Source organism: Dermacentor andersoni, chromosome 4 (genome assembly GCF_023375885.2).
Source record: "Dermacentor andersoni chromosome 4, qqDerAnde1_hic_scaffold, whole genome shotgun sequence".
NCBI classification, from domain to species: Eukaryota; Metazoa; Arthropoda; class Arachnida; order Ixodida; family Ixodidae; genus Dermacentor; species Dermacentor andersoni.
In genome coordinates this window covers 145,923,948-145,944,950 of record NC_092817.1, presented here as the reverse complement: position 1 = coordinate 145,944,950, position 21,003 = coordinate 145,923,948, and the positions used below count along the sequence as shown (strand labels likewise).

General features: G+C 44.7%; 2 protein-coding genes across 2 annotated transcripts in view; both read left to right on the top strand.

Moving 5' to 3' along the window:
- The window catches only part of LOC140217246 (apical endosomal glycoprotein-like), a 36,413-nt gene extending 24,081 nt beyond the window's left edge, over positions 1 to 12,332 (top strand). The window contains exons 4-6 of the mRNA XM_072287648.1: positions 1,628 to 1,718; positions 7,356 to 7,496; positions 12,136 to 12,332. Of these exons, the coding sequence (XP_072143749.1) occupies positions 1,628 to 1,718; positions 7,356 to 7,496; positions 12,136 to 12,332 (429 nt within the window). The remainder of the gene's footprint in view (positions 1 to 1,627; positions 1,719 to 7,355; positions 7,497 to 12,135) is intronic.
- Positions 12,333 to 13,647: 1,315 nt separating this feature from the next.
- Positions 13,648 to 21,003, top strand: part of LOC126537740 (MAM and LDL-receptor class A domain-containing protein 1-like) — a 204,840-nt gene continuing 197,484 nt past the window's right edge. Inside the window, exons 1-2 of the mRNA XM_050184828.3 lie at positions 13,648 to 13,760; positions 19,011 to 19,104. Of these exons, the coding sequence (XP_050040785.3) occupies positions 13,683 to 13,760; positions 19,011 to 19,104 (172 nt within the window). The 5' untranslated portion in view covers positions 13,648 to 13,682. The remainder of the gene's footprint in view (positions 13,761 to 19,010; positions 19,105 to 21,003) is intronic.

The window sequence follows — 21,003 nt, the reverse complement described above, 5'->3', positions numbered from 1 at the left end:
CTAAATAATGTGCACGATATAAAGCATCTGGGAGAATTTCATACACTAATAAAGGAGAAATTGCTTTTCGACTCGCAGTGATCATGTAATCCAGGCTGAATTTCTATTTCCGTAAAGGAAATGAGTCAACAACCCCCTTGAGAAATTTCCAGGAAGCATGACGGACACATTTGGCATCTGGTGTCACCATAGTACATAAGGAATATAATGAAATAATCGGAGCTGTAACATTTCACGCGAAAACGGATGGTCACGATGTCAAAAGAAACACAGGCCATTTTGCCTAATCAAGAGATGGGCTAAACTTTGGACACCACGTCCATTGGGGGAGGAACAGGTTATCATGCCACACGGATTCACAACTCGAGCTCCAAATGAATGTTGCAAATACGCAACGCAGTGGATCATTGCGAAGTCGTGAGCAGTGCAGTACTTGCAGCACATACATGAGAGACAAAATAAGAACACATTGCAAACTTCAGCATGACTGACGAATGACAAATTACTCCCCCGTCATGAATTCGCTTTATCTTGTATTCTCCCCACTACTCGCAACCAATAAGTATTGCAATTTCGATGGTGTGAGGGGCACTCCCAAATAGAACAGATCTTTTTTTTTTACATTGAATGCATGCATAGTGTGATGTCGTTGTAGTCCATAGCCAATTCAAAGACCTGAACCGTTTTCAAAGTTAACTCTAGCACTAGAAGCTGCGCAAAACTCTTCTCTACAAGTTTACACTCTATTTATCAGTACATAAACCAGCCACGTCGTCTACATATGCGAGAACCTAAATTTCACTCGACAGCAACGTAAACTCCTGGAAATTTTGTTTTCAGAATGCGCATAAAAGATGGCTTTAAATATAACCAGAACAGATCCGGTGATATAGAGCATCCTTGTCTTACTTATGATAGAAGCCTCATCGGTTCGGAAAGAGAACCGTTGACTCTTAGCCGCATCGAGCCATTAGCATAACATATTTTGTCGCCTTTAAGGAGCCAGGATACATTATTTCTAATCTTATCAATATTTTCATGAAGTCTTGCCTTAATGCAGGGTCAGAGAAGACTTCTCGCATACTGTTTGGAGCTTCTTGGCCTATAGTAATGCCTGGGCAACAAGAGAATGCCACGTTTCGATTCTTAGATTGGTACATGAATACCGGCGCCGACGACGCAAGCGATTCGTTTGATATCGCGATATTTTCGTTTACGTGTCCTTTCGATGCTGCGAACTCTGTATTTGGCGGCGATGGCCTGCTTTTGCTCATTCAGGAACGCCAGTCATTCGCCCTCACGTCAATTTCTCGGAAGCCAGGCTTTATGTTTTGTACACCTCACGCACCTCGCTTTTCAGAAGTGTAATTCAGAAATATAGATCAATATTTCATCGAATTTGCCTTCAATAATTGCTAGCATACGGCCGGTCACTGTAGTTGAAATTTACAGCTGCGCATACGGTTCCCTTCGGTGTAACATGAAACCCGCTTTTGTATTTCAGCGCCTCGAAACCTCCAGATCAGAAAGAACCAGAAGACAACATTTACGTGGTCACTTTACGAATGTATCGCAGGACATTTGTCTACATTTCAGAACTGATTTGTTATCGTCTCAATATTTGCAGATAATGATTCGCCTGCACGTTCCACGTTCCCCCGAGAGAGGCGTCTTCGCGTTGGACGACTTAAATGTGGAAAGCCAGGAATGTGCACCTGGTACGTTGAATTTATTTATTTATTTATTTATTTATTTATTTAAATATATATGTTGATACTTTCCATCGAGGGAAGCCTCTCCAAAGAGCAAGGAATAGAACCGGCATGAGTCACAGCCGTTCTTTTGATGTTCGTGGTGTTATAAAGGGCCCTGATACAGTTTTACAGGTGGTCCGAGTTTTCTGGGTATTAAAAACGTTACGATACTAAAGTGAATTACGATACTAAATTACGATACTAAAGTGTGCTATGGGCCCTCACCAGGCCCCATAGCACATTTTGGTTATACGCTGGAAGTTGTTACGTGCCCTCTTGGGAGCGTTCTGCCGCAAAAAAAAATTTTTTTTTTTTAAATTGGCTCATTAATAGCCGAGATAGAAATATTTCAGTGTCGCGAACCGATCATTTCCCCCGAAAGAGGCATCCGCTGCCAAGCAAGACGCTCTCTCCACTTGCCCCGTCTGGTCTACGCAAGCGAAATTTCTTCCTTGCGTTCTTCCATACCGGACCTCGAGGATCGCGTGATGCATACGTCACAGGCCCCACCTTCATTTTTTTTTTATCCTCGCTTTTCTTTTTTTTTTTTTTTGCCGACGGCGTCACGCACGAGCGGTTGTCTCGTTCGCGCAGCGCCCGATTTTGCGCGCTGTTCACAAGGAAATACGAGTAGCGGTATAATTCAGTGATACACGAATGCTGAGGCAGAACAAGCGGATCGCAAAGCATGATCACGCGCTGGAGGACGGTAGAAAATGGCATCGGGCGAAAGAAAAAATAATGTGACGCCACATCCGTTAAAAACAGAACTGACCTCATGTTGTTTTCGAAGGCGCGAAATTTGTTTTGTTGGCCTGTCTTTAGAGCTATATGTTCAAATGTCCCGCCATTCGACTTGATGGGCGTTTTGAGCTTTCAGCGCGGAAAGCGATGAAGGAAAAGGCCAGCCGTACGGTTGTGGAAATTGCACCCCTGCACAGAACATACTTTCTTTGGAAGCCGACGAAAGCTTTAGGTGTAGAGTGCTGGTCCAATCGTCGGACGCCAAGCCCGTCGGCCATCGCAGTCAGACGAAAACAACTAAACAATTATCTGGCGGTCGTAACTCACTACTTTTGACTGGACAGGTGAAGAAGCGATGAAGCTACCCGCGTCACCAAATTCAGACAAACGTCGGCAAGCAAGAAAGCACAACGGGTGAGTGGGGCGTATTTCAACAGGTCGTATTTCAACTCTATGAGCGCGCCTTTCTTGCACATTTCAAGAGCTGCATTGCATTGCGAGTGATAGCGGCGTCAACACCCCCTGTAACGATGGGCGCTGAGCAACAACAATTTTACTGATTGTCGAGCGGGTGTGGTATATAAGGTTCCTTTTAGCTGTTGCCATTTCTACGTAGGGCAAATGGGGCGGTGTATCAATCAGAGGACAATGGAACAATGGAACATAAAAGGTCGTTAACTGGTGGATCGCCTCCTAATCTTTCCTTACATTGCCAAGACTGCCAAGATTGTAACTGCAAGCCTGAGTTAGATGAATGCGCGATATTGTACAGGCATAGGAATGAAGATACGCCTCTGGAATGACATATCAATATGCGTGAGTCAGCCTTCGATTACCTTACACAAGGAAGACATCAACTGCCTTAACAGTTATCTCTCACGTAGACCGGCACGTGTACCCGATTGGCACGTGGTGCCACCATTCCAGAGCATGCACATATGAGTTTTGTGTGTTCCTTCTTTTTTCGCCTCAGTGCTTCCATGAGGTGATAGTCGGCGTTCGTGTTTGCACTTTCCTTGTGTCTGTGTCTTCACGTCTTACCCCTTTTTTGCATTAAGAAGAAAGGGGGCTATATATATATATATATATATATATATATATTTATATATATATAGTCCTTCTCTACTGCTCAAAAAGAGGACGTTTGTCGAGACATATGTGCGAGCCCACGCCTGTCAGCTCTGGATCACGTTTTCTGCCAATGTCATTGCTACACCGCTCAGAGGCTATGGAGAGGCGTAGCTACAGTCTGCGCTTAGCAGCTTCGGAGAGAGCGGCATTATCGCTATATTCTTCCCGGAGATTACAACGAGCAGTACGAACGGGCAGACGTTGCTGGCGCTATCTGGGTGCTCCTAGAGTCAAAGTCTGTTGTGTCACACAAAATTCAATACCAACGACAATTAGAAGAGATGACTTGCAGTAGTTGGCTGGCAAGACGTTCAAGGTTCTGCGAGCAAAATAGCAGCCACCAGGATCAAGTTTTCTACGCTTGCGTTAAGTGCAGATACATGTTCTGCGGCGGGCTCTGTAACGTTAATTGCCTCGCTGAAACCTGGAACATTATCCCACGGTGAGCAAAAGGGAGCCCTCACTGTATAGCGATCACAAGCAGTTTTCCTTCAACTACAATGCAAATGAACAGCACTGCTTAGTCCCGGTGGCCTAAGGGTATTTGGCGTACTTAGCACAAAATTATTTATGGCGTCTCAGCGACGTCAAAATGACACCAGTAGAGGCGGCTCCTTTCAATCATGTAAAGCAGCTATATCATCCCGAGCCCAGGAAGTTTAGACAATTAAGCACCGGTCGTATCGTTAAATAAAAAAGCATACTGATTATGTTCGGGTAAGCAAGCAGGGGTGCTATGCAGGATGCACTGAGTTTGACCAAACTCGAGATCTTCTCGAGCTCTGGCGACGGCCCAAAATGAAAAGACTATTGGTGCCAAGACAAAGTTTGTCCGCCGACATGCCTCCAGTTTCATTGGTTTATCTAGATTCACTCTGGGTGGCTATCAACCCTAGGGCGTTTCCTTATGAGTGGCCGTCAAGCTGGGGCTGACGTGGTCATACCGTCGGTGCATGGTCGGTGCCTTCTTTCACTTATTTGTCGTTTCACAGAGTGGATTACATGCGCGAGCAAATTATAGAAGAAATTCATTTAACACAACATTATTAGTCACTTTAGTGTGGTTAATAAGCGTTTAAAAATTTACACGATAAAAAATGAATGTGTATTAGAGTAACTTATCACATTTTGCGTTATACCACTAGTTTTGCGTTATACCTCTTTCCTCTGGATTGAAATGGTACGGCTCGCTACGTGCTTACGCTAGCATTTCCCAGTACAAATTGGTGTGCGCCTGATTTTAACACTGGGTTTTCAACAGATCGCTCGTTACTCGCGCTAAAGTAAGGCTGCGAGGCGAAGTGAGCGTCGGCAAGCTCAGAAGTGGTTTGCCGAGCGCTTACCGTGTAAGCACGCAGGAGTGCCGGAAAGCACGCATACAGGCAAAGGGTTAGAAAACAATGCCTTATTTTCTTTTACTTTTTGACGCACCTTCGTACAGAGTAGCACCGAGCGATGGCTTCTAACGACCGCAGGAAGGAGTCTTCATACTGGGTAGCCCCGAGCGATCCATGGCTTCAAACGAACGCAGGAAAGGGTCTTTGTAGCGCATGCGGCCGTTAGTCGACTACCCCCACATCTATGTTAGGTGTGACTCCCACAGCGGTGCAGTTACCCTGTACCCGCCGCTCACGTGACGAAGCTTCACTTTTTGAGAATACCTTTCTATTTTTTGCGTCTGAGCACCCGTGATGGAGCCCACAAAGTTGTATGCGGCTAATTGGTCACTGTGAATAACGGTCCCCGGATGAACACGGGCTTCGGTAATCGTGCCTAGCATCGCCGCGTCTCGCTAAAGTTATCGCCATTTCTATAGCGAAGAAGTCGCGTCTGATCGTACTACACACCCATCGCGAGTATTGTACATTTTAGAATGTACGCCAGAGCAAGCTTTTACTATGCAGTGCACGGTAAGACATAGGTGTGAGATTTCTATTATTACGTTGTTCGTCTTTCGTCGAACAAGTTCTCGCAACGACGAATAATGTTTTAAACTCACACCTATTGAATTTAGTGGACACACACGTCCGAGATAAATTCATTTATGGTCGCGTTAAATTGGAAGCCCGCGTAATGCGTTTCCGTGAGGCAAACCTATTCAAATTTCGTCAAAAGTCTCTCTTTCTCTTTCCCTCTTTCGTACTCTCCATCTCGCTCAGTTTTAGTTTGTGGAGTGTAGGTTTGTAAAATTTGCCAACTGCGTGCACTACAGAGCAAGAGGGGCCGTAGCGAGAACACTGCAATGAGACTTCTTATATTATACCGAACAGATAAATAAAATACGAACCATTTCAAAACACGTGAAAGATGCATGTGCCACTTTGTGCTATAGTACATCTTAATCAGTGCTCACCCTAATCATTCGCCAAAAAGAATAACAAGCCAGTTTCCCCCGAAAAGTGACGAATTGATTGCGACACTGAAGCACTAGACAACTTTGTGACGTAAGGGTGGCAGTTTTAGCGGCTTTATGAGTTGCAGTAAACATTCGCTTACTAATAAATTAATAAGTATGGTGTCAGGCTCGTACAAGCAAACTTGAAGACGTCTCACTTGACGACCGCGAATTCTCAATGTCACAACGCTGCCGGGATCAAAACTGGCAGAAGCGCCGAGCGAACGTTTCGTTTTGTCTCTGTAGCATAAATGTATGCACGAAGCTTGAGATTACGCGACCTCGAGCACTAGGCAGGCAATAGCAAAGCGCAAATGACATGACATGACAAGAACTTTATTTGAGTCCTGAGGGACTGAGATCTTGGGGAGCTAAAACCGAAGGCTCCCGAAGATCAAGTCGGTGGCGCCACCCACGATGGGACCGGGAGATGAAGTTCCGCCGCAATGTCGTGGGCCCTCTGGACAGCCTGGAGTTGCATGTGGAGATTGCTGCTCTTGAGCGATTCCTGCCATTGTTCTTTCGTGATGGGTGGAGAGGCGTTAATGGCTGGGCACAGCCAGAGCATGTGTTCAAAAGCGCACATGAAACGAAAAGCTATCGCGGTTCGTCCCCTCCCCACGTGCCCCGCTAGAGTTGCACCCACCGCAGATTACTTCTAAAACGGGTTGCCCGGGGCCGCACTCAGCAAGCAATACGCAGCAAAGACCGCGCTAAAACAGGCGACACGTGCTCACCTGACCGCCCCCCCCCCCCTACCCTAGCATACGCTTAATCACGTTACAGAGCACTCACCTCGCCTTCCATCCCTTGCGCGCACAACACTGCGTGAGCAGGAAGACGGAGTGCATCAAACCACCATTCTTGTCACCTTACCATGGTATTCTACCCCTCGTACCTACAGTATAAGGCGCGCGATAGGATCTTATCGCACTAGAATTATATACGCAACCTCATGGCGACAACGACGGAGGAAATTTTCCTGGTTTGTCCTTGTAGTTGTTTTAGCAATAGAGACAAAAACCAGGGACACAATACATACAAAAAAATATACATATTGGAAAAACAAGGGAACTTTTTGCAAAAGGTATTTGGAAAAAAAATTCGTTGTTTAGGGCTATAGAGAACGAGTTCAAGAATATTGTGGGTAATGATCGAAGTGAAAGGCATTGCAGAGCTGTGGTGGCTAGATATCATATTCTCTCCCGTGAGTTTGTAGACCCCTATTGCCCGGAACAGAAAATCTGGGAGATATTATAGTTCGCATGACTTTCGTTTCTTTTATTCATTTTTCTCCCACTGTTTGTAACCTTTTGTCGATTTTGTTTCAGAGCGCCCGAGCGGTTCCTGCGACTTCGACTGGGATGAAACGTGCGGATATAGCCTGGGAAACGGCAGCGAAATGTGGCAGTATGCAGGCGTGCATCGACAGCCCTTTCACGGAGTAGACTATTCAACAAACACAGACAGCGGTTAGAAAACTTCTCGTCAAAGCTATTTTTTAAATGATTTCTTATACTCGCGGACAACTTTCTGTGGCAATGAAGAGGACGCTACGGAGGTAGAACACGCGCACGCATAAAAGCGCTTATGAAAGATTAACGCCGAAACCATCATTGTTGATTACTTATGTCATACCGAGTATTTGTATAAGGTGTAGATCACGCAAATAGGTGCGAAAAGGGGCGACAATAGTATGACGATGATGGTTTCATAAGGACTACATGACGACCATGGTATGAGGATGGTAGAGAGAATACTGCGGTACGACGAGGATGGTTTGAGAATAGTGAGAATAGCTGCGTGACGACCATAATATGACGACAATCTGTTGGCAAGGACACCATGACGACCATGAGGTGACGACGCCTGAGTGACGACAATGGCCTGACGACAACGGCATGACGACGCCGTGACGCCGATGCTTGTGCGACGGCATGTTGACGATGGCATGACGTCAAAGGAATGACGAAGGTTGAATTACGGTGACGGCGTGAGGACAACGACATGAAGACAGTGCGTTGACAACAGTGCAATGAATGAAATAAAATGACGACGATGGAAGAACTCTGACTGCATTTCGATAGTGGCATTACGACGGCGGGAAGATGACGTGTTAATGGCGATATAACAACGTAGTGACAGCAACACAGTAAAAACGGCGGGAAGATGACGATGGCACGGCAACAAAGGAGTGATCACAATGTCATGAAGGCAATGAAATGACGACGGCGGAATGACGACGACACCATGACAATGACAAGTTGATCTCAGACCTCACTTTTGTGCTCACGTTCATCAAAAGCAGCCGTGGGCCACATTAGTTCACACTCTATATATACATGTCCGGTGGCTTCTCGAGCTTAATTCGCGCCGGAATCAGCCGAAATTTTTTCGGTAAGAAATTCGGCACGTCACTGCGTGCGACCTGGCTATGACCTTGACTCCGAATGCGCAAAGAGCTGTTTTGCGTTTCAAATTCCCACATTCTCATTCGCCCATGTTTAAGGTGGGAAGAGAAGACAAAACACCCGATTTACACGACCAAAATAAGACAAAGTACACCTCTGAGTGTTGAATTTGACCTATTTTCCTGCTTTTCTATAGCCCGTCTGGCCGATTGCGAGACCGTTGCAGCTGCAAGGTTGCGCTGATTCCGTATCTGTTTCGAGCAAGCAAAAGTGTTGTCGAATGCTACAGAAGACTCGGCTCAGTAACACATGTCCAGAAGCACCACCCCTCCTGCTTTCCTTTCATTGCCACAGAAAGCTGTCCCCGAGTACAGGGTCATTATTGTTCTGCGTGCCTTATTGTTTTCTGTTCTCTTTCTTAAAGCAAGTTACTATCACGGAAAGAGCTGCAAATATTGCCAGCTCGGAACATGCACTGAATTTCCGACGCAGTTTAGGTTGATGCGAAAGGAAATTACCATTGGAACTGGAAATCAATCATGGTAATGTTACGTTATAAACAAAAGCCACGGAATTCTCAGAGCATTCTACTAATATGTGATGGACAGGGAGGTTGGCTCAGTTTGATAGTCTATTACCAAAATTCCGAGACACTCAAAAAGCAAGAAACCTGTTTCAAGCGTCTTGAAAGAGTCTAGAAACGCCACATGTATCTGTTAGATATTACGATTCTTCGCAGTCTACAAATCAGTTCTATATATATATTACACCTAAAGGCTGCTGAGGCACATAATGACACAAATGAGTTCTTATTGCCTATGTGTACGTTACTGACATAAAAATGTTTTTTTTTTATTTAGATCGCCTAATAAATGTTAAAGGAAAGATGTCTAGTAGATGGAGAAAAGCGTCTCCGCTTTCTTCTTGTCCTTAAAAAAGTATTTTTCTGACTTAAAAAACATAAATTAAGGCGTAACAATAGATAGATAGCATTTATTGACAGGAAAGACAGAAAGGTCGACATGAGCTAGTAGTTCGCTCTAGCCTGCAACTGTGCAGTGAGGAAGAGGGAAAGGGAGTGAAAGTAACAATGCGTGTTAGGTTGCATTGTGATGCTCCATCTTTTATTTTCACGTTAAAGTTTCATTACCAAAACATTTCAGGTGTGCTTTTCGTCGTCTGTTAGAACACAACAGACAAGATAAAGTTGGTGTCATTTCTACCAAAGTTGACGCGCATGAAGAAGCTGGAATATCTTACGTACAGATCCGCGTACAAGTGACGGACGTTAACTCCATAGTGGTTATTCTGCGTAGTCTTTACGAATATCTATTTTTACTGGTCCTTCGAATTTTGTAAGCCCCAAGGGATACGGCTAAAGCAGTGAATGTGCTGGACGAAGAGCGTAGCACTCAAAGCGGCAGCCACATGCATAGCAAAATAAAGGGACAGACGTGAACACCAAAATAATTAAAGCGTAAACGACCAAGGTATTACATACCGTATAGTATGTGAAGAAAAAAAAACAAGGAAGCGAAATTTGCATCGGACGTTGTTCCTACAATTTGAATAAACAAGAAGTCATGGGCTCCAAATATGTGTTATGGAAGACATACAATACAAACCTAAGGCGTCATAACTTCTGCTTCGTACGCACTGTAATAAAACGAACAGAGCACGAGGTCTGAAGGCAATGTGCAAGTGAGCGCACAAAGCTATGCTCTCTATACAAGCTAGACACAGGGGCGGTCCCTTCAATTGTGGACACATTGTTGTTTAAAGTAGTTTTGAAGCCCAATGTGCGAAAGAACACAGGCCTCAACTTAAGCACACTCAACTTAAGCTCATGCATTGAGGGCGACGTAAAAAAAAAAGGAACACTGGTGCAGTTAGTGCGACAGAAAGCACTTCATTAGCACCGCGCCTACGTTTCTACACGCCGCGCATGCGCGGATCCCACATGAAGGTTAGAGGGTCTCCAAAGACTTGAAGTTTCCCTTGTCGCGAAGAAGCACAAGGCGAAATGGACCATCAACATTCCGCCTAATCGTATCCTTGTCGGAACTAGGGCAAGTGTTCTGCCTTCCGCCGTGTACATATGTGTTGTGCACAGGCTAGCTATAAGAAGACACATTCCTAGTGAGCTTCAGTGCGTATGGATTGGTCCAAGCGGAACGCAGAGTAACCATCAAGCTAACGTTGTCTAATATTTCAATTGGCGCTGACTAACGCCGGCGGTTTTCCGTTGGTCTCATCTCGCGCACCATAAAGTTGGGGCACCTGCAACGCCACTGGTGGTTCTGCTCATCGCGTCAGCGCTGTGAGACTCCTGGTAGCTGCCAGGGCGCTGTTTCTTCTGCCGAGCAGCAGTCATCTGGCGTGCTTTTCGCGCCAGCATGTCGCATTTTGCATAGTTAAAACACCACCCGAGGAGTTCAAGCCCAATGCTATACCTTGACGTCGCAGTCAATGCTCTGCCCTTCGGGCTAAATTGCCATTTTTTTTACTGAGAAATGTATTCATGCCTGATCTTGTGGTTGCATGATGACAGCAAATTTTTATCTACGTGATTACTTCACTCTAATGTCCATGACGCTAGATACACCATTACGAGCCATTAAGATGTCACGTATTTCTCTATGTTCACATTTGTTAAGTGTCCCCTTTTAGGCGGGAGAAGCATGTTGTAGAGTTTCTACAAGCTGAGTAATATGTGCACGCATTCCTTTAACGACAGTTTCAAGAGGAGGAGGCGCTCTTTTATAGGGCCCTTTTTTCTTCTTATGAGATCACTGTAGAAGTGCGCGAATGTCAACTTTTTCGAATAAGAGTTGAGTAGGAATAACAAATTTCGAATATGGAATCGAAGGTCTAACGCAGACGAATATATTTGAAAAAAGAGTATTTATTTCGGTATAATTACGTACCGCGTTTGTACGGGCTGGTATACAAAAGACAGCTAACTTTCAGCGAAAAATCATCAGTTTGAAGATAAAGGTCACTAGTTGTCGTACAAAATTTACGCGAATTACCGTTCCACAGCTTTACAGCCTGGTTGCACACCAGTATTACAACAACAATAACAATAGAAAAAGACGTATCCTGGTAGAGTAGCTAGCGTCACAAGAACGTTAAATACATGATGGCCGAAGAAAAGTCAGAAGCTGCGCAGCTGCGGGAAGACTTGGTTGCCGTATACACGCCTCTAAAGGAGCCTGTCGCAAGGAGAACTTCTGAGAACGTAGCCTAAAAGATAACTGCTGCAGGAGTAGACTTGCAAAAACGCTAAATTACCGACTAAAGGTAACAATAACAAATTGTCAAGTAGAGCTTTGCCGCAGTACCAAAATAAAGCTTGCATTACCCATTTTGTTTCAGGATTGCGTCGCAAACTTTTGCCGTCTCGTTATACTTCTGATGTTTAGGGGTAAGTTGTTCAGCAGATGGAAAAGAGTACGCCGACTTTACCACTCGGTGGTTGTTAAAGAACCAAAGGCTAAAAAATACCGAGGTATTCCTTTTGGAATACGAATTGTTAGGGGGCAGTATTTGACGTATTCGAAGATTCAAATAATCGCGTGTACTCAGAGAAGAGAGGTGGGCGCAAAGGAGCATGTGGGTTCATTCGTGAAATACAATTCTTGAAAAGTATACGCGCCATTTTTTAAATAATAAATTGGCTCGCTTGATTTCCGCGCAGGAGGCCTGGTATATATACACTCGAAGAGTAACTACACACGGGCTGTGCTGACGTCACCAACAATCCCTGGTCGGAAGCGTCCACACTGCCTTCAGTTCTACTATTATATTGACCATAAAAGTCAACCCCAGCAGTACCTCCTTAGTGCGACAGTGGAAGGTGAGAGTTATACATCTTCTATTGACAGAGAAAACTGACAGATGACTCCGAAAAATAGTTACTGAACATGTATAACATGCTGTGATGTCCACTAAAGAGGAGCCACACCGAAAGACAGCAGTTAACCAGGCAGCAGAGCAAAACAATGCATGTTGAGATGTTCGCGGGCTCAGGCTCGCCCCAAAAAACGGAAACGCACTCTTTACCTTTACATGACCGGTGTCACACTGCCTGGCATCGCCTTGAAAGTTAGAGTCGTCTAACAGAAAGTAGGATGAACGTACAAACGAAGCATATACGAGCTAATCAGAAAGAAAAGTTCTCAGGTTTAGAAAGCTTCGTCCACCTCGGCCTAATACTGGGTCATGATACCGCAGGACTTAACATTCGTCTTTTTATGTTTAGTGGTAAAAAGATGGAAGATAAGTCCTGCAATATCATGACCCAGTAATTTTTCTGCGTAGCGGTACAATCAGTGGGTTCTTTATTCGAACAACCGGGACTACGAGTCCCGTTTGCGCACAGCATACTCACTGAGAGCCCCCAACGCAATAGAAGCCTAAGAAGCCGCCATCGCACTTTGAGCAGCGGCAGGTATCACCACAATTCTGAGCTACTCCAAGATCGCCATAAAGAACCTCGCTCGTGGCACCGTAGCTCCTATAACGCTGCGACTGCTTCACCCCCTTCTCTCTTCTCGTTCTCACTTTGCCCCCGAGTGTGGAAGCGAGGACGACGATCACGACGAAGAGGTTTTCACTTGCCCCGTCAAACTTGTGTGGGTCGCGGTCAATTAGAAAAACCCGGGAACGAGACCACCAACATGCTCGAGGATTCATCCACTGATCGGCGGGACAGGTCTCCGACCCGGATGTTTCGAATAGGGAAGCTTTGACTTCATACAATGGCATCACCACCTACTATAGAATCTCGAGACGATCGAGATCACCACTTCACTCTAAACTCACCAAGTTTCAAGAGATCATCTGGCGACGACTCCAGACGCATTCCTTTCCTTGCCCCCAGATCCCATCCTCCGTATACCTCGAACTAATCGCCCCCTACTGTAAGCTATGTGGAGAGATCGCCACACTCAACCGCATTATCTAGGAATGCCGAAAGGACTCTCTCTCCTGCTCTCTCATTGCGGCTCCCTCATCCGGGACATGGAATAACATCCTCGCCAGGACCAGCCTGGTGGATCAGTTCCGAGCCCTGAACAGAGCCGGGAAGGTGACAGGCAGGCACGACCTTACATATTACTTCCCCCCCTTTAACGACACCTTTTGTCGAATAAAGTTGTACCTACCTATCTATCTGTAGCGGTACTGAAATTCTCGATGGTGCTTTTTTTTTTTTGAGCAGGCGCAAGTATTCGGAATGTCTGGATGAGGTCTTCGAGCGAGCTAAGCAAGGGATCTTGGACCGCGGCATACGTGACATTTCAGGAGGAACAAAGCTTTAAGGTAAGCGTGTGGTGCAAAGAACGCATAAAAACTGTCAACCTGTTTTAGTGGAACTTCAGTATCGAACGCAAGCATGACTATTATGTGGGTTCAGTGCATGCGGAGTTTTTTAGTCTCCGCGGGGCATTCCTTTTTGCCCAGAGTGCCCAACATGAACATGTATAGGGTGCTCTTTTTCTTATGTGCGCCAAATTTAAAAAAAAAAAAAATCTATGTCAGATAGAACAATGGTAACACTTGATCTATAAAACTCGTTGAGGTGGCCATTACTTCAAGAAAAAATGAAAACATCTTATTGAATATTTAACCTATTTACTCTAGTTATATCTATATTTATTTTCTTTACGGCACATATTACGATATACGAATTGTAGCTAATGAGCAGGCAAGGCATATCGACTTAAAACGAATTTTGAGGATGGCACCGGTTTTGAGATATCCGCCTGCAAACTTTTCGTAAATATGCGCCGTTGTTCTACGATATTTATTAAGAAAATGCTAGTGTATGCATTGAAGCAAAATTATTTTCTCCAAACTGGTGTAGTCCTGATAATTCGTTTCAAGTGGATATGACATGCGCATTGACTAGTTACAATTTATTGATTGAAATATGTGGCGTAAATTGTTAATTAGGAAGTTCATTAGCGTAATTGTGTAAATGATTTAGTTATGCATTTTCATTTCTCGGGTAAGCAATGGCCGCTTCTTCGAGTAATTTAGATGATGGGTTAGAACTGTGCTATCTGTCCCAGACAATGTTTAAAAGATTGGTGTAGCTAAAAAATACCTCGTGTATTTCAACATAAAGCAACACTAAAGCGTAACATTAGGTTAACTCAAAGTGCTAGAATAATGCTCGCGAACGACTGAGGCGTCAATGTTATCGTGAAAACATCGGTAATAAAGAAAGTGACGTACATGCAGGACACAATTTGAGATTCTCCAGGCACATTCAAGCACTAGCGCGATGACCTAGGCACTCCTCATTATAGTTCTGTCATTAATACTCATCCACTCATAATAAGGACATCGCTGGTCATTAAAAGATGGAAGAAAATGTTGCTTGTACGGTTCTATTCTATACTTAGAAAAAAACTCCGTGACATTGCCCTCGACAACGATGAGGGTGGCCTCAAAGTTTCGTTCCCACTCGCTCCCCTATTGCGTAGTGCTGCGCTGTTTTGTTGGTTCGCGAAACTCCCACAAACTGCAAGTAGCAGAGAATGCCACCACCGTGTGATGTCGCGAGATGTCCGAACGGTCCGCGCTACTTGACCAAGGGAAGCTGGAGCGGCGAATCCAACGCTCTGTCTTGTCTCAGTTTTTTTATGGCCGCACGTTTACGTCTTGCGTAAAAAAAAGTAGCTCCGTCTGTCGAGCGCCGTTTCACTCACCGACGATGGTGATGGCGTACGCAACATCACCAATCTCCGCTTGCAGTGGGCGATTGTATTTGCGCTGAAGGTATGCTGGTCCTCCAGGCGCAATTTCGCCTTAAGCTTTGTGTTTTCTTGGCACAAAACAAGCGCTGTGAGGCTTCTGGAATGGTACCTTAACATTCCACATTGACCTAATATTTGAATTTAGAATTCCTTTAAGTGCTGCATAGAAGCGCAATTGCGTGTAGCGCTTCTTACACTGCAATGAAGATTTCGACGAGTGATAACGCAGTTTATCTGGGGAGAAACAAGCGCACATAGGCTATCGAAACGTTGTGCGCTGTGGCTATAAAAAGATGAGGTCACATTTCATCGACCAGCTTGATACAAACTAGAGAATATTGCACTGACCCTTAAGAATGTTTTCTCGTTTCCATAACTCACCAAGTTACACCCATAGAAAAGGATCTTTAGGCCAACTAGTACACATACTTGAAAGGCTGATTTTATTTTCAGATCGCACCCTTTCTCTCAATGTTTGTTTTGCCGAAATGTACAGTAGGTTTTATTTTTACCATTGATGCCTTTTATGCTGTCACTACTGTAGTCTTTAGGACGTCCGCCGACGTAATTACGAAGTGTGTTCCGACACATACCGTAAAACGAAAGGGGTAAAAATAAGCTGCAATAGTGGCGTTGTGTCTGAGCCTTTTGAGCTGCTAAGCTCGAGGGCGCGACATGAAATCCTAGCCGCGGCGGCAGCTTTTCAATGCGGGCGATGTGCAAGCACACCCGTGTACCGTGCACGAGGTGCCCGTTAAAAGACCCCAGTCGGTCAAAAATAATCGGAAGTCCCCCCACTACGGCGTGTCTCATAATCATGTCGTGGTTTCGTCTCTTACAACTCCAGAATTTAATGTTTACAATGTTTTGTAAAAAAATATGCGCCGAATAAAAAGAAGCTGCCCGCCATGGAATCAAACTGTGGCCCTATAGAAATAGCCAGTCGTAAGTGTTACTTCTCGACTGCTTCGGCGACACAAACACTCGGAATGATAAAGCAAATTAAGAGTTCAGTAGCGCCTCCAGGTGCTCTGACAGACTCACTCCACGCTATTCAGTTATTTAGTTCGTCTATAAATCAGCACCAAGGTGAAGGAATTTAAGCGAAGCTAGCAGTTAGATGTGAAGGAAATTAAGAGTCAAGAGCACAATGTAGTTGCGTCTTTCTAGTTTACGACCGGGGCGACTCGGCCGAGACACTTGGACTATAAATGCCCTGCTCTCATCGGTAGTAGATTGCTTAGCGTGCACCTGAGAATGTTTATTCCAACCAATACTGCATAAAACAATGTTATGCTTAATGTGCATAATACTGTGCCGGCCCCGATGCTACACCAGTAAAAACATGTCTCTCTAGAACTACGATTGCCTGCCGCGCTATGATCCGCTGAAGATTGGTAGCGGATCTATGCAACAGCATTGGGCTGATACTACTTCAACAGAGCCAGTCATAAACAGTGAGAGGCCGGTAGAAAATAAGAGAAGAAAAGCAATGAATTTCCATTGCACCACCAGAGATGCTATCTACATGAAGTAGCAAGTTGACATCCGTACCCTACTTTGACCATATGACGTGCTTGAGCAATGACTTGGCGCAAACCACCGGGAAATACACTTCTGGGTATTTATTTGCTTCAAATATTGAAATGCTCGAGCGCCCAGAAATATCGCAAGGCGTATGTTTCGCTCAAACTATCCTTTTAGCATCCTCCTATTAATGAAAGGGTGCACAAGGGGTTTTCTGTTAAGGAAATCGTCCACTTACGAATTTTTCAGAGAAAATTTACGTGTAAAATATTTGTTCCGACATCCAATCCGCACGATGATGTTTAAACCCTGAGTTTGTGCGCTTTCCCCACTGTCCTAACATGAAAAATTTGAACCTATGCCTAAAAGAAAAGTTGAAAAAGTTGCTCTTTCTTTCGGCCCATTAACGACATGTGAGCTTTTATGAAGCTTATACTATTATACTACGAATAATAATGTGGCTACAGTTGGTTCACAGCGAAAGCAGCCACGTTATAGCCCGGCTTTTTGCCGGTTAACTATTTGTTTTCGGAGGCTTAAAAATATCGCCACCATTATTTGCAACCATTTTAGGCCCCCATGTCGTGCCAAAGTGCAGTAGAAGGTAAGAGCTGCATTTCCACCGAAAAGCAAATTTGAAAGCCCTTCCAGGGTGCTCCATCTGAAGCGAAAATAACCTGCACTTCTAAGAACCAAGTGCGCATTATTTAGTATACCAAACACTGACGTTTCTCTGAATTAGTAGGAGAGGTACCACATTGCTGAATCTCTTACCACCGTCCATGCTGATAATCATCATTTACATAGAACAATCAGTAGGTACCAGACACCGTGTATTAAGGAAAGTGAACCAAAAATAGGAAGTAGTTTTTTGCCGTCGACTAGGGCAAAAATTGTTTAAGTTTGCCCCCCCCCCCCCCCCCCCCCGTTTGACTCAGAAAAAGTTAATCGAGGATTACGATACTCCCAAATGCGAAATTTGAGCGCAGATGCGTACGTGTGTTCATTTGACGTTATATTGGCTGGGCGAACAATCTGTCTCGTACGGCACGTTGCAAACGGAAGGATGTGTGGTGCGACTGCCTCGCTAGTCGGGAGATAGCGAGAGGCGGCGCGTGGGTGAACCGTGGGCGCGATTCACAGCAGCCGCCGCAGATCCGCTCGTGCACCGCTCTGCTTCCATAAAGACGACGCTCGCTACTCCGGCACCGTCTCATGGCCATCGTCGCTTCAAAGTACGTCTTGCGCGGCACTACGCCTTTCTTCTCACGCTATCGCCGTACTCACCTCCTCCGCTTTCCTTCTCGTGCTTTCTTTCATATTACCGTCTGTCATCTGCCGCAGCGCTCCGCGTTCACTTTAATCCTTCGCTGTGTTCTTTCGCTTCGTCACGAGGGACAACGCTGACGCTCGTCGCAGGAACGGGGGCCTAAGAGCTGCACTCTAATTGTGCAAATTCAATAGCGCTGCCATACATGGGTGCGACGCAAGTTCGCAGGAAGTTTGGTGGTAATTCCAATTTTTATTTAAAGGTGGACATGTGTATATAGAAGGCGGCTTTATAGGTTGGGAACAATTGATTTCTGCTAGCCCATTTAAATTTCAACTCGACAGCGAAGTCCACCGCCACTAAAGATACAATAAGTGCTACACTCCTGGGGAACGTTGGAACAAAAGAACTATGAATGATGAAACTTACTGAAAGTAAACGTTGTAAATCACATGTAATAAAATCGAAAAAGAAAGATAGAGTATACGGTGTTATAATGAAACACAATTTCAAGAAAAAGTATGTTCAAATTGTGCAAATGTACGCACGTGGTCTGTATTTTGAAGGTATATGACATAAGAAAATGTGAAATGGCTTATAATTCTCCAAACGAAAGATTGCCAGAAGTGTCAGGTAATTGTAGTAGCACGATGAGAAATGGTGCCGGTTGAAGTCAGAAATGTCCTGGTGCCGAGAGCACTATATGTTGTTGACGGTACCATGCTGGTTAGACACATAATCTCTCTATGCGTGTGCGAAGTAGGTTTGGAACTCGCCGATAGACAGAACTTGTCAAGCTTTAGTAAACAACGTGTGACGCCATCTAATAGTTGAGCTTTAGTTCCTTTCGATGCTCCTATGTGAAGTGCTTGATGGTCAACACGCATGTCAGGCAAGAAGAAAACCAAGCGAAAGAATGTTGCACTGTACTGATTACTATGGCTGCTAATGAATTAAAACCGAATAAATCTAGTGTGTGAATACTCATTACCACAATTTTTTTGCGCGCAGATCAAGTTCAAATGCACCATCAGAGGAAAGAAGTTCCCCCACTCCCTCTGTGCCATCGATGCTATTTGGGTTCGAGGCTGCAATAATAACAGAGGTGAGATCTGCCACACACTGCAGTATCATGCATAAAAGGTGTCTCAGCTGGCAGGAGGAAAGTTTCTCTTAAAGAAGTGAAGCCCACTGTGGGCATCCAAAAGCAGCACTTTGGTAGCGGCCACCTGGGGAATTCTCGAGTGCTTCGCATTTTTCTGATTTCATTACTTAACAATAATTAGCAACTAAGTTTTATGATGATGAACACTATGGCACACAGGTAAACAGCGTGTGCTTAGAGCACGCGCGAAGACCAAGCCTTTGATGTATTTGTTGGAAGGACGTTATCTTTTGCGTAGCTCTTCTTTCACATTTATACGAACACACGCAGAGCATCAATAAAAAAGTTAGAGAGGCACTTAAGTCTCCTTGCGAGCACTGAATGAGAAAGCATTAGGACTCTCCCGCACAATAATTTTGATTTGGTCATGTGCTTGAGTTTTGCAAAGTCAGTGTTGAGAGTGGGCCACCCAAATTTCGGGGGTGGGCTAAGTCAATTTTGGGAGTGGGCCTGGTCGGCTTTTAACATGAATCTTCCCAATTTTCAAATTGGCCAGTCAATATTTTGCGTGTGGGCCACGGCGTCCGTCCGACGCCATGGCTATTCGACATGGTATTTCTCAGTGTGAACCACAGCAGATCCAGTGCCGGGAACATGACGTTGTCACTTGATAACGTGGGTTTTGGTAACATGGAATGTTAACGCCGGACGAAATGGGAATTTTCCGCTTCATGTGGAATGTAGTGCTATCGCATTAAAAAAAGAAAAGAAAAACTACTAACAGCGCAAACAACAGGACGTATGGACTCGACAGCGCTTCGTCTGTCGCATTCCGCACATACCTTTCTTTGCTTTGTAACTCGTCTTTTTTTTTTTTTTTGGACATAGACGAACCGGCCTGAGTTAGCCACTTATTACACTATTAAAACAGTGTAACCACAACAGTGCATCTGCCTTGTACCATTTATGCGCTTTTCCATTCATGATAAATAAATAAATAAATTTAGGTGTAACCCCTACTGGGGAAGTCAAACTGCGCTCTTTGCCATGGCTAATCTGACCTATTGTTTGGTATGTAAAAAATAAATGTAAAAAGTAGGAGAATCAGATTTCTAAAGTAGAAAGAAAAGAACATTCAGTACAAAATACCCTCGAAATTCAGCTTCATCATACTGCGCTCACGGGGAAAAAAGAAATGTGATCGTTAACCGCGGAATGACAACTGCTGACCAGCTATTTTGTACCAAGGAGCCCCAATGTTCCTTGTAGCATATTTCGTCTTACTTTTTATCTCATTCAAAGAGAACTGATTTTATTGTAGCGGCACTATTGACTGTCGTCTCCTCGCTAACAGCACTTAGGACTATATTCACGCAAACATTTGAATAGCCGATTCAGCCCATGAACAAGCGCAGCGGAGATGACTTACAGATAATCCCGCCACATGCTGCTATATGCCACTTTACGGAAGGGTTCAAGTGCTGCTTTTTTGAGCAAATCGCGCTGTTGTTTATTATCTGTAGCAACCGTGGAAGGCTCTACAGTCAATTGATGTACATGAAAATGGCTGCAGAGATCTGTTTTGTGTTGTGACCCTGTAAATTTGACTTGACAAGAAACTTAGAAATTGTTCGCAAAGCAACCTAAGATAGCACCGCCGATGAAACGTAAATCAAGACTAGGCACAGAAGGAATGCTACAGCAGCGCAAAAGGACATCGACGAAAGGATGACGTCAGACACACAAACAAGGCGTTGTCTTACGACTTTCAGCCGTCCCTTTCTATTGCAGTGACTGTGGCATACCTATTGTCGAAGCCCAGGTGTACTGTTCTCTGCGATCCAAACACGGCGATCAGTACCCACGGTGGCCGGCACATTTTGCGCAATCGGGTAGCGG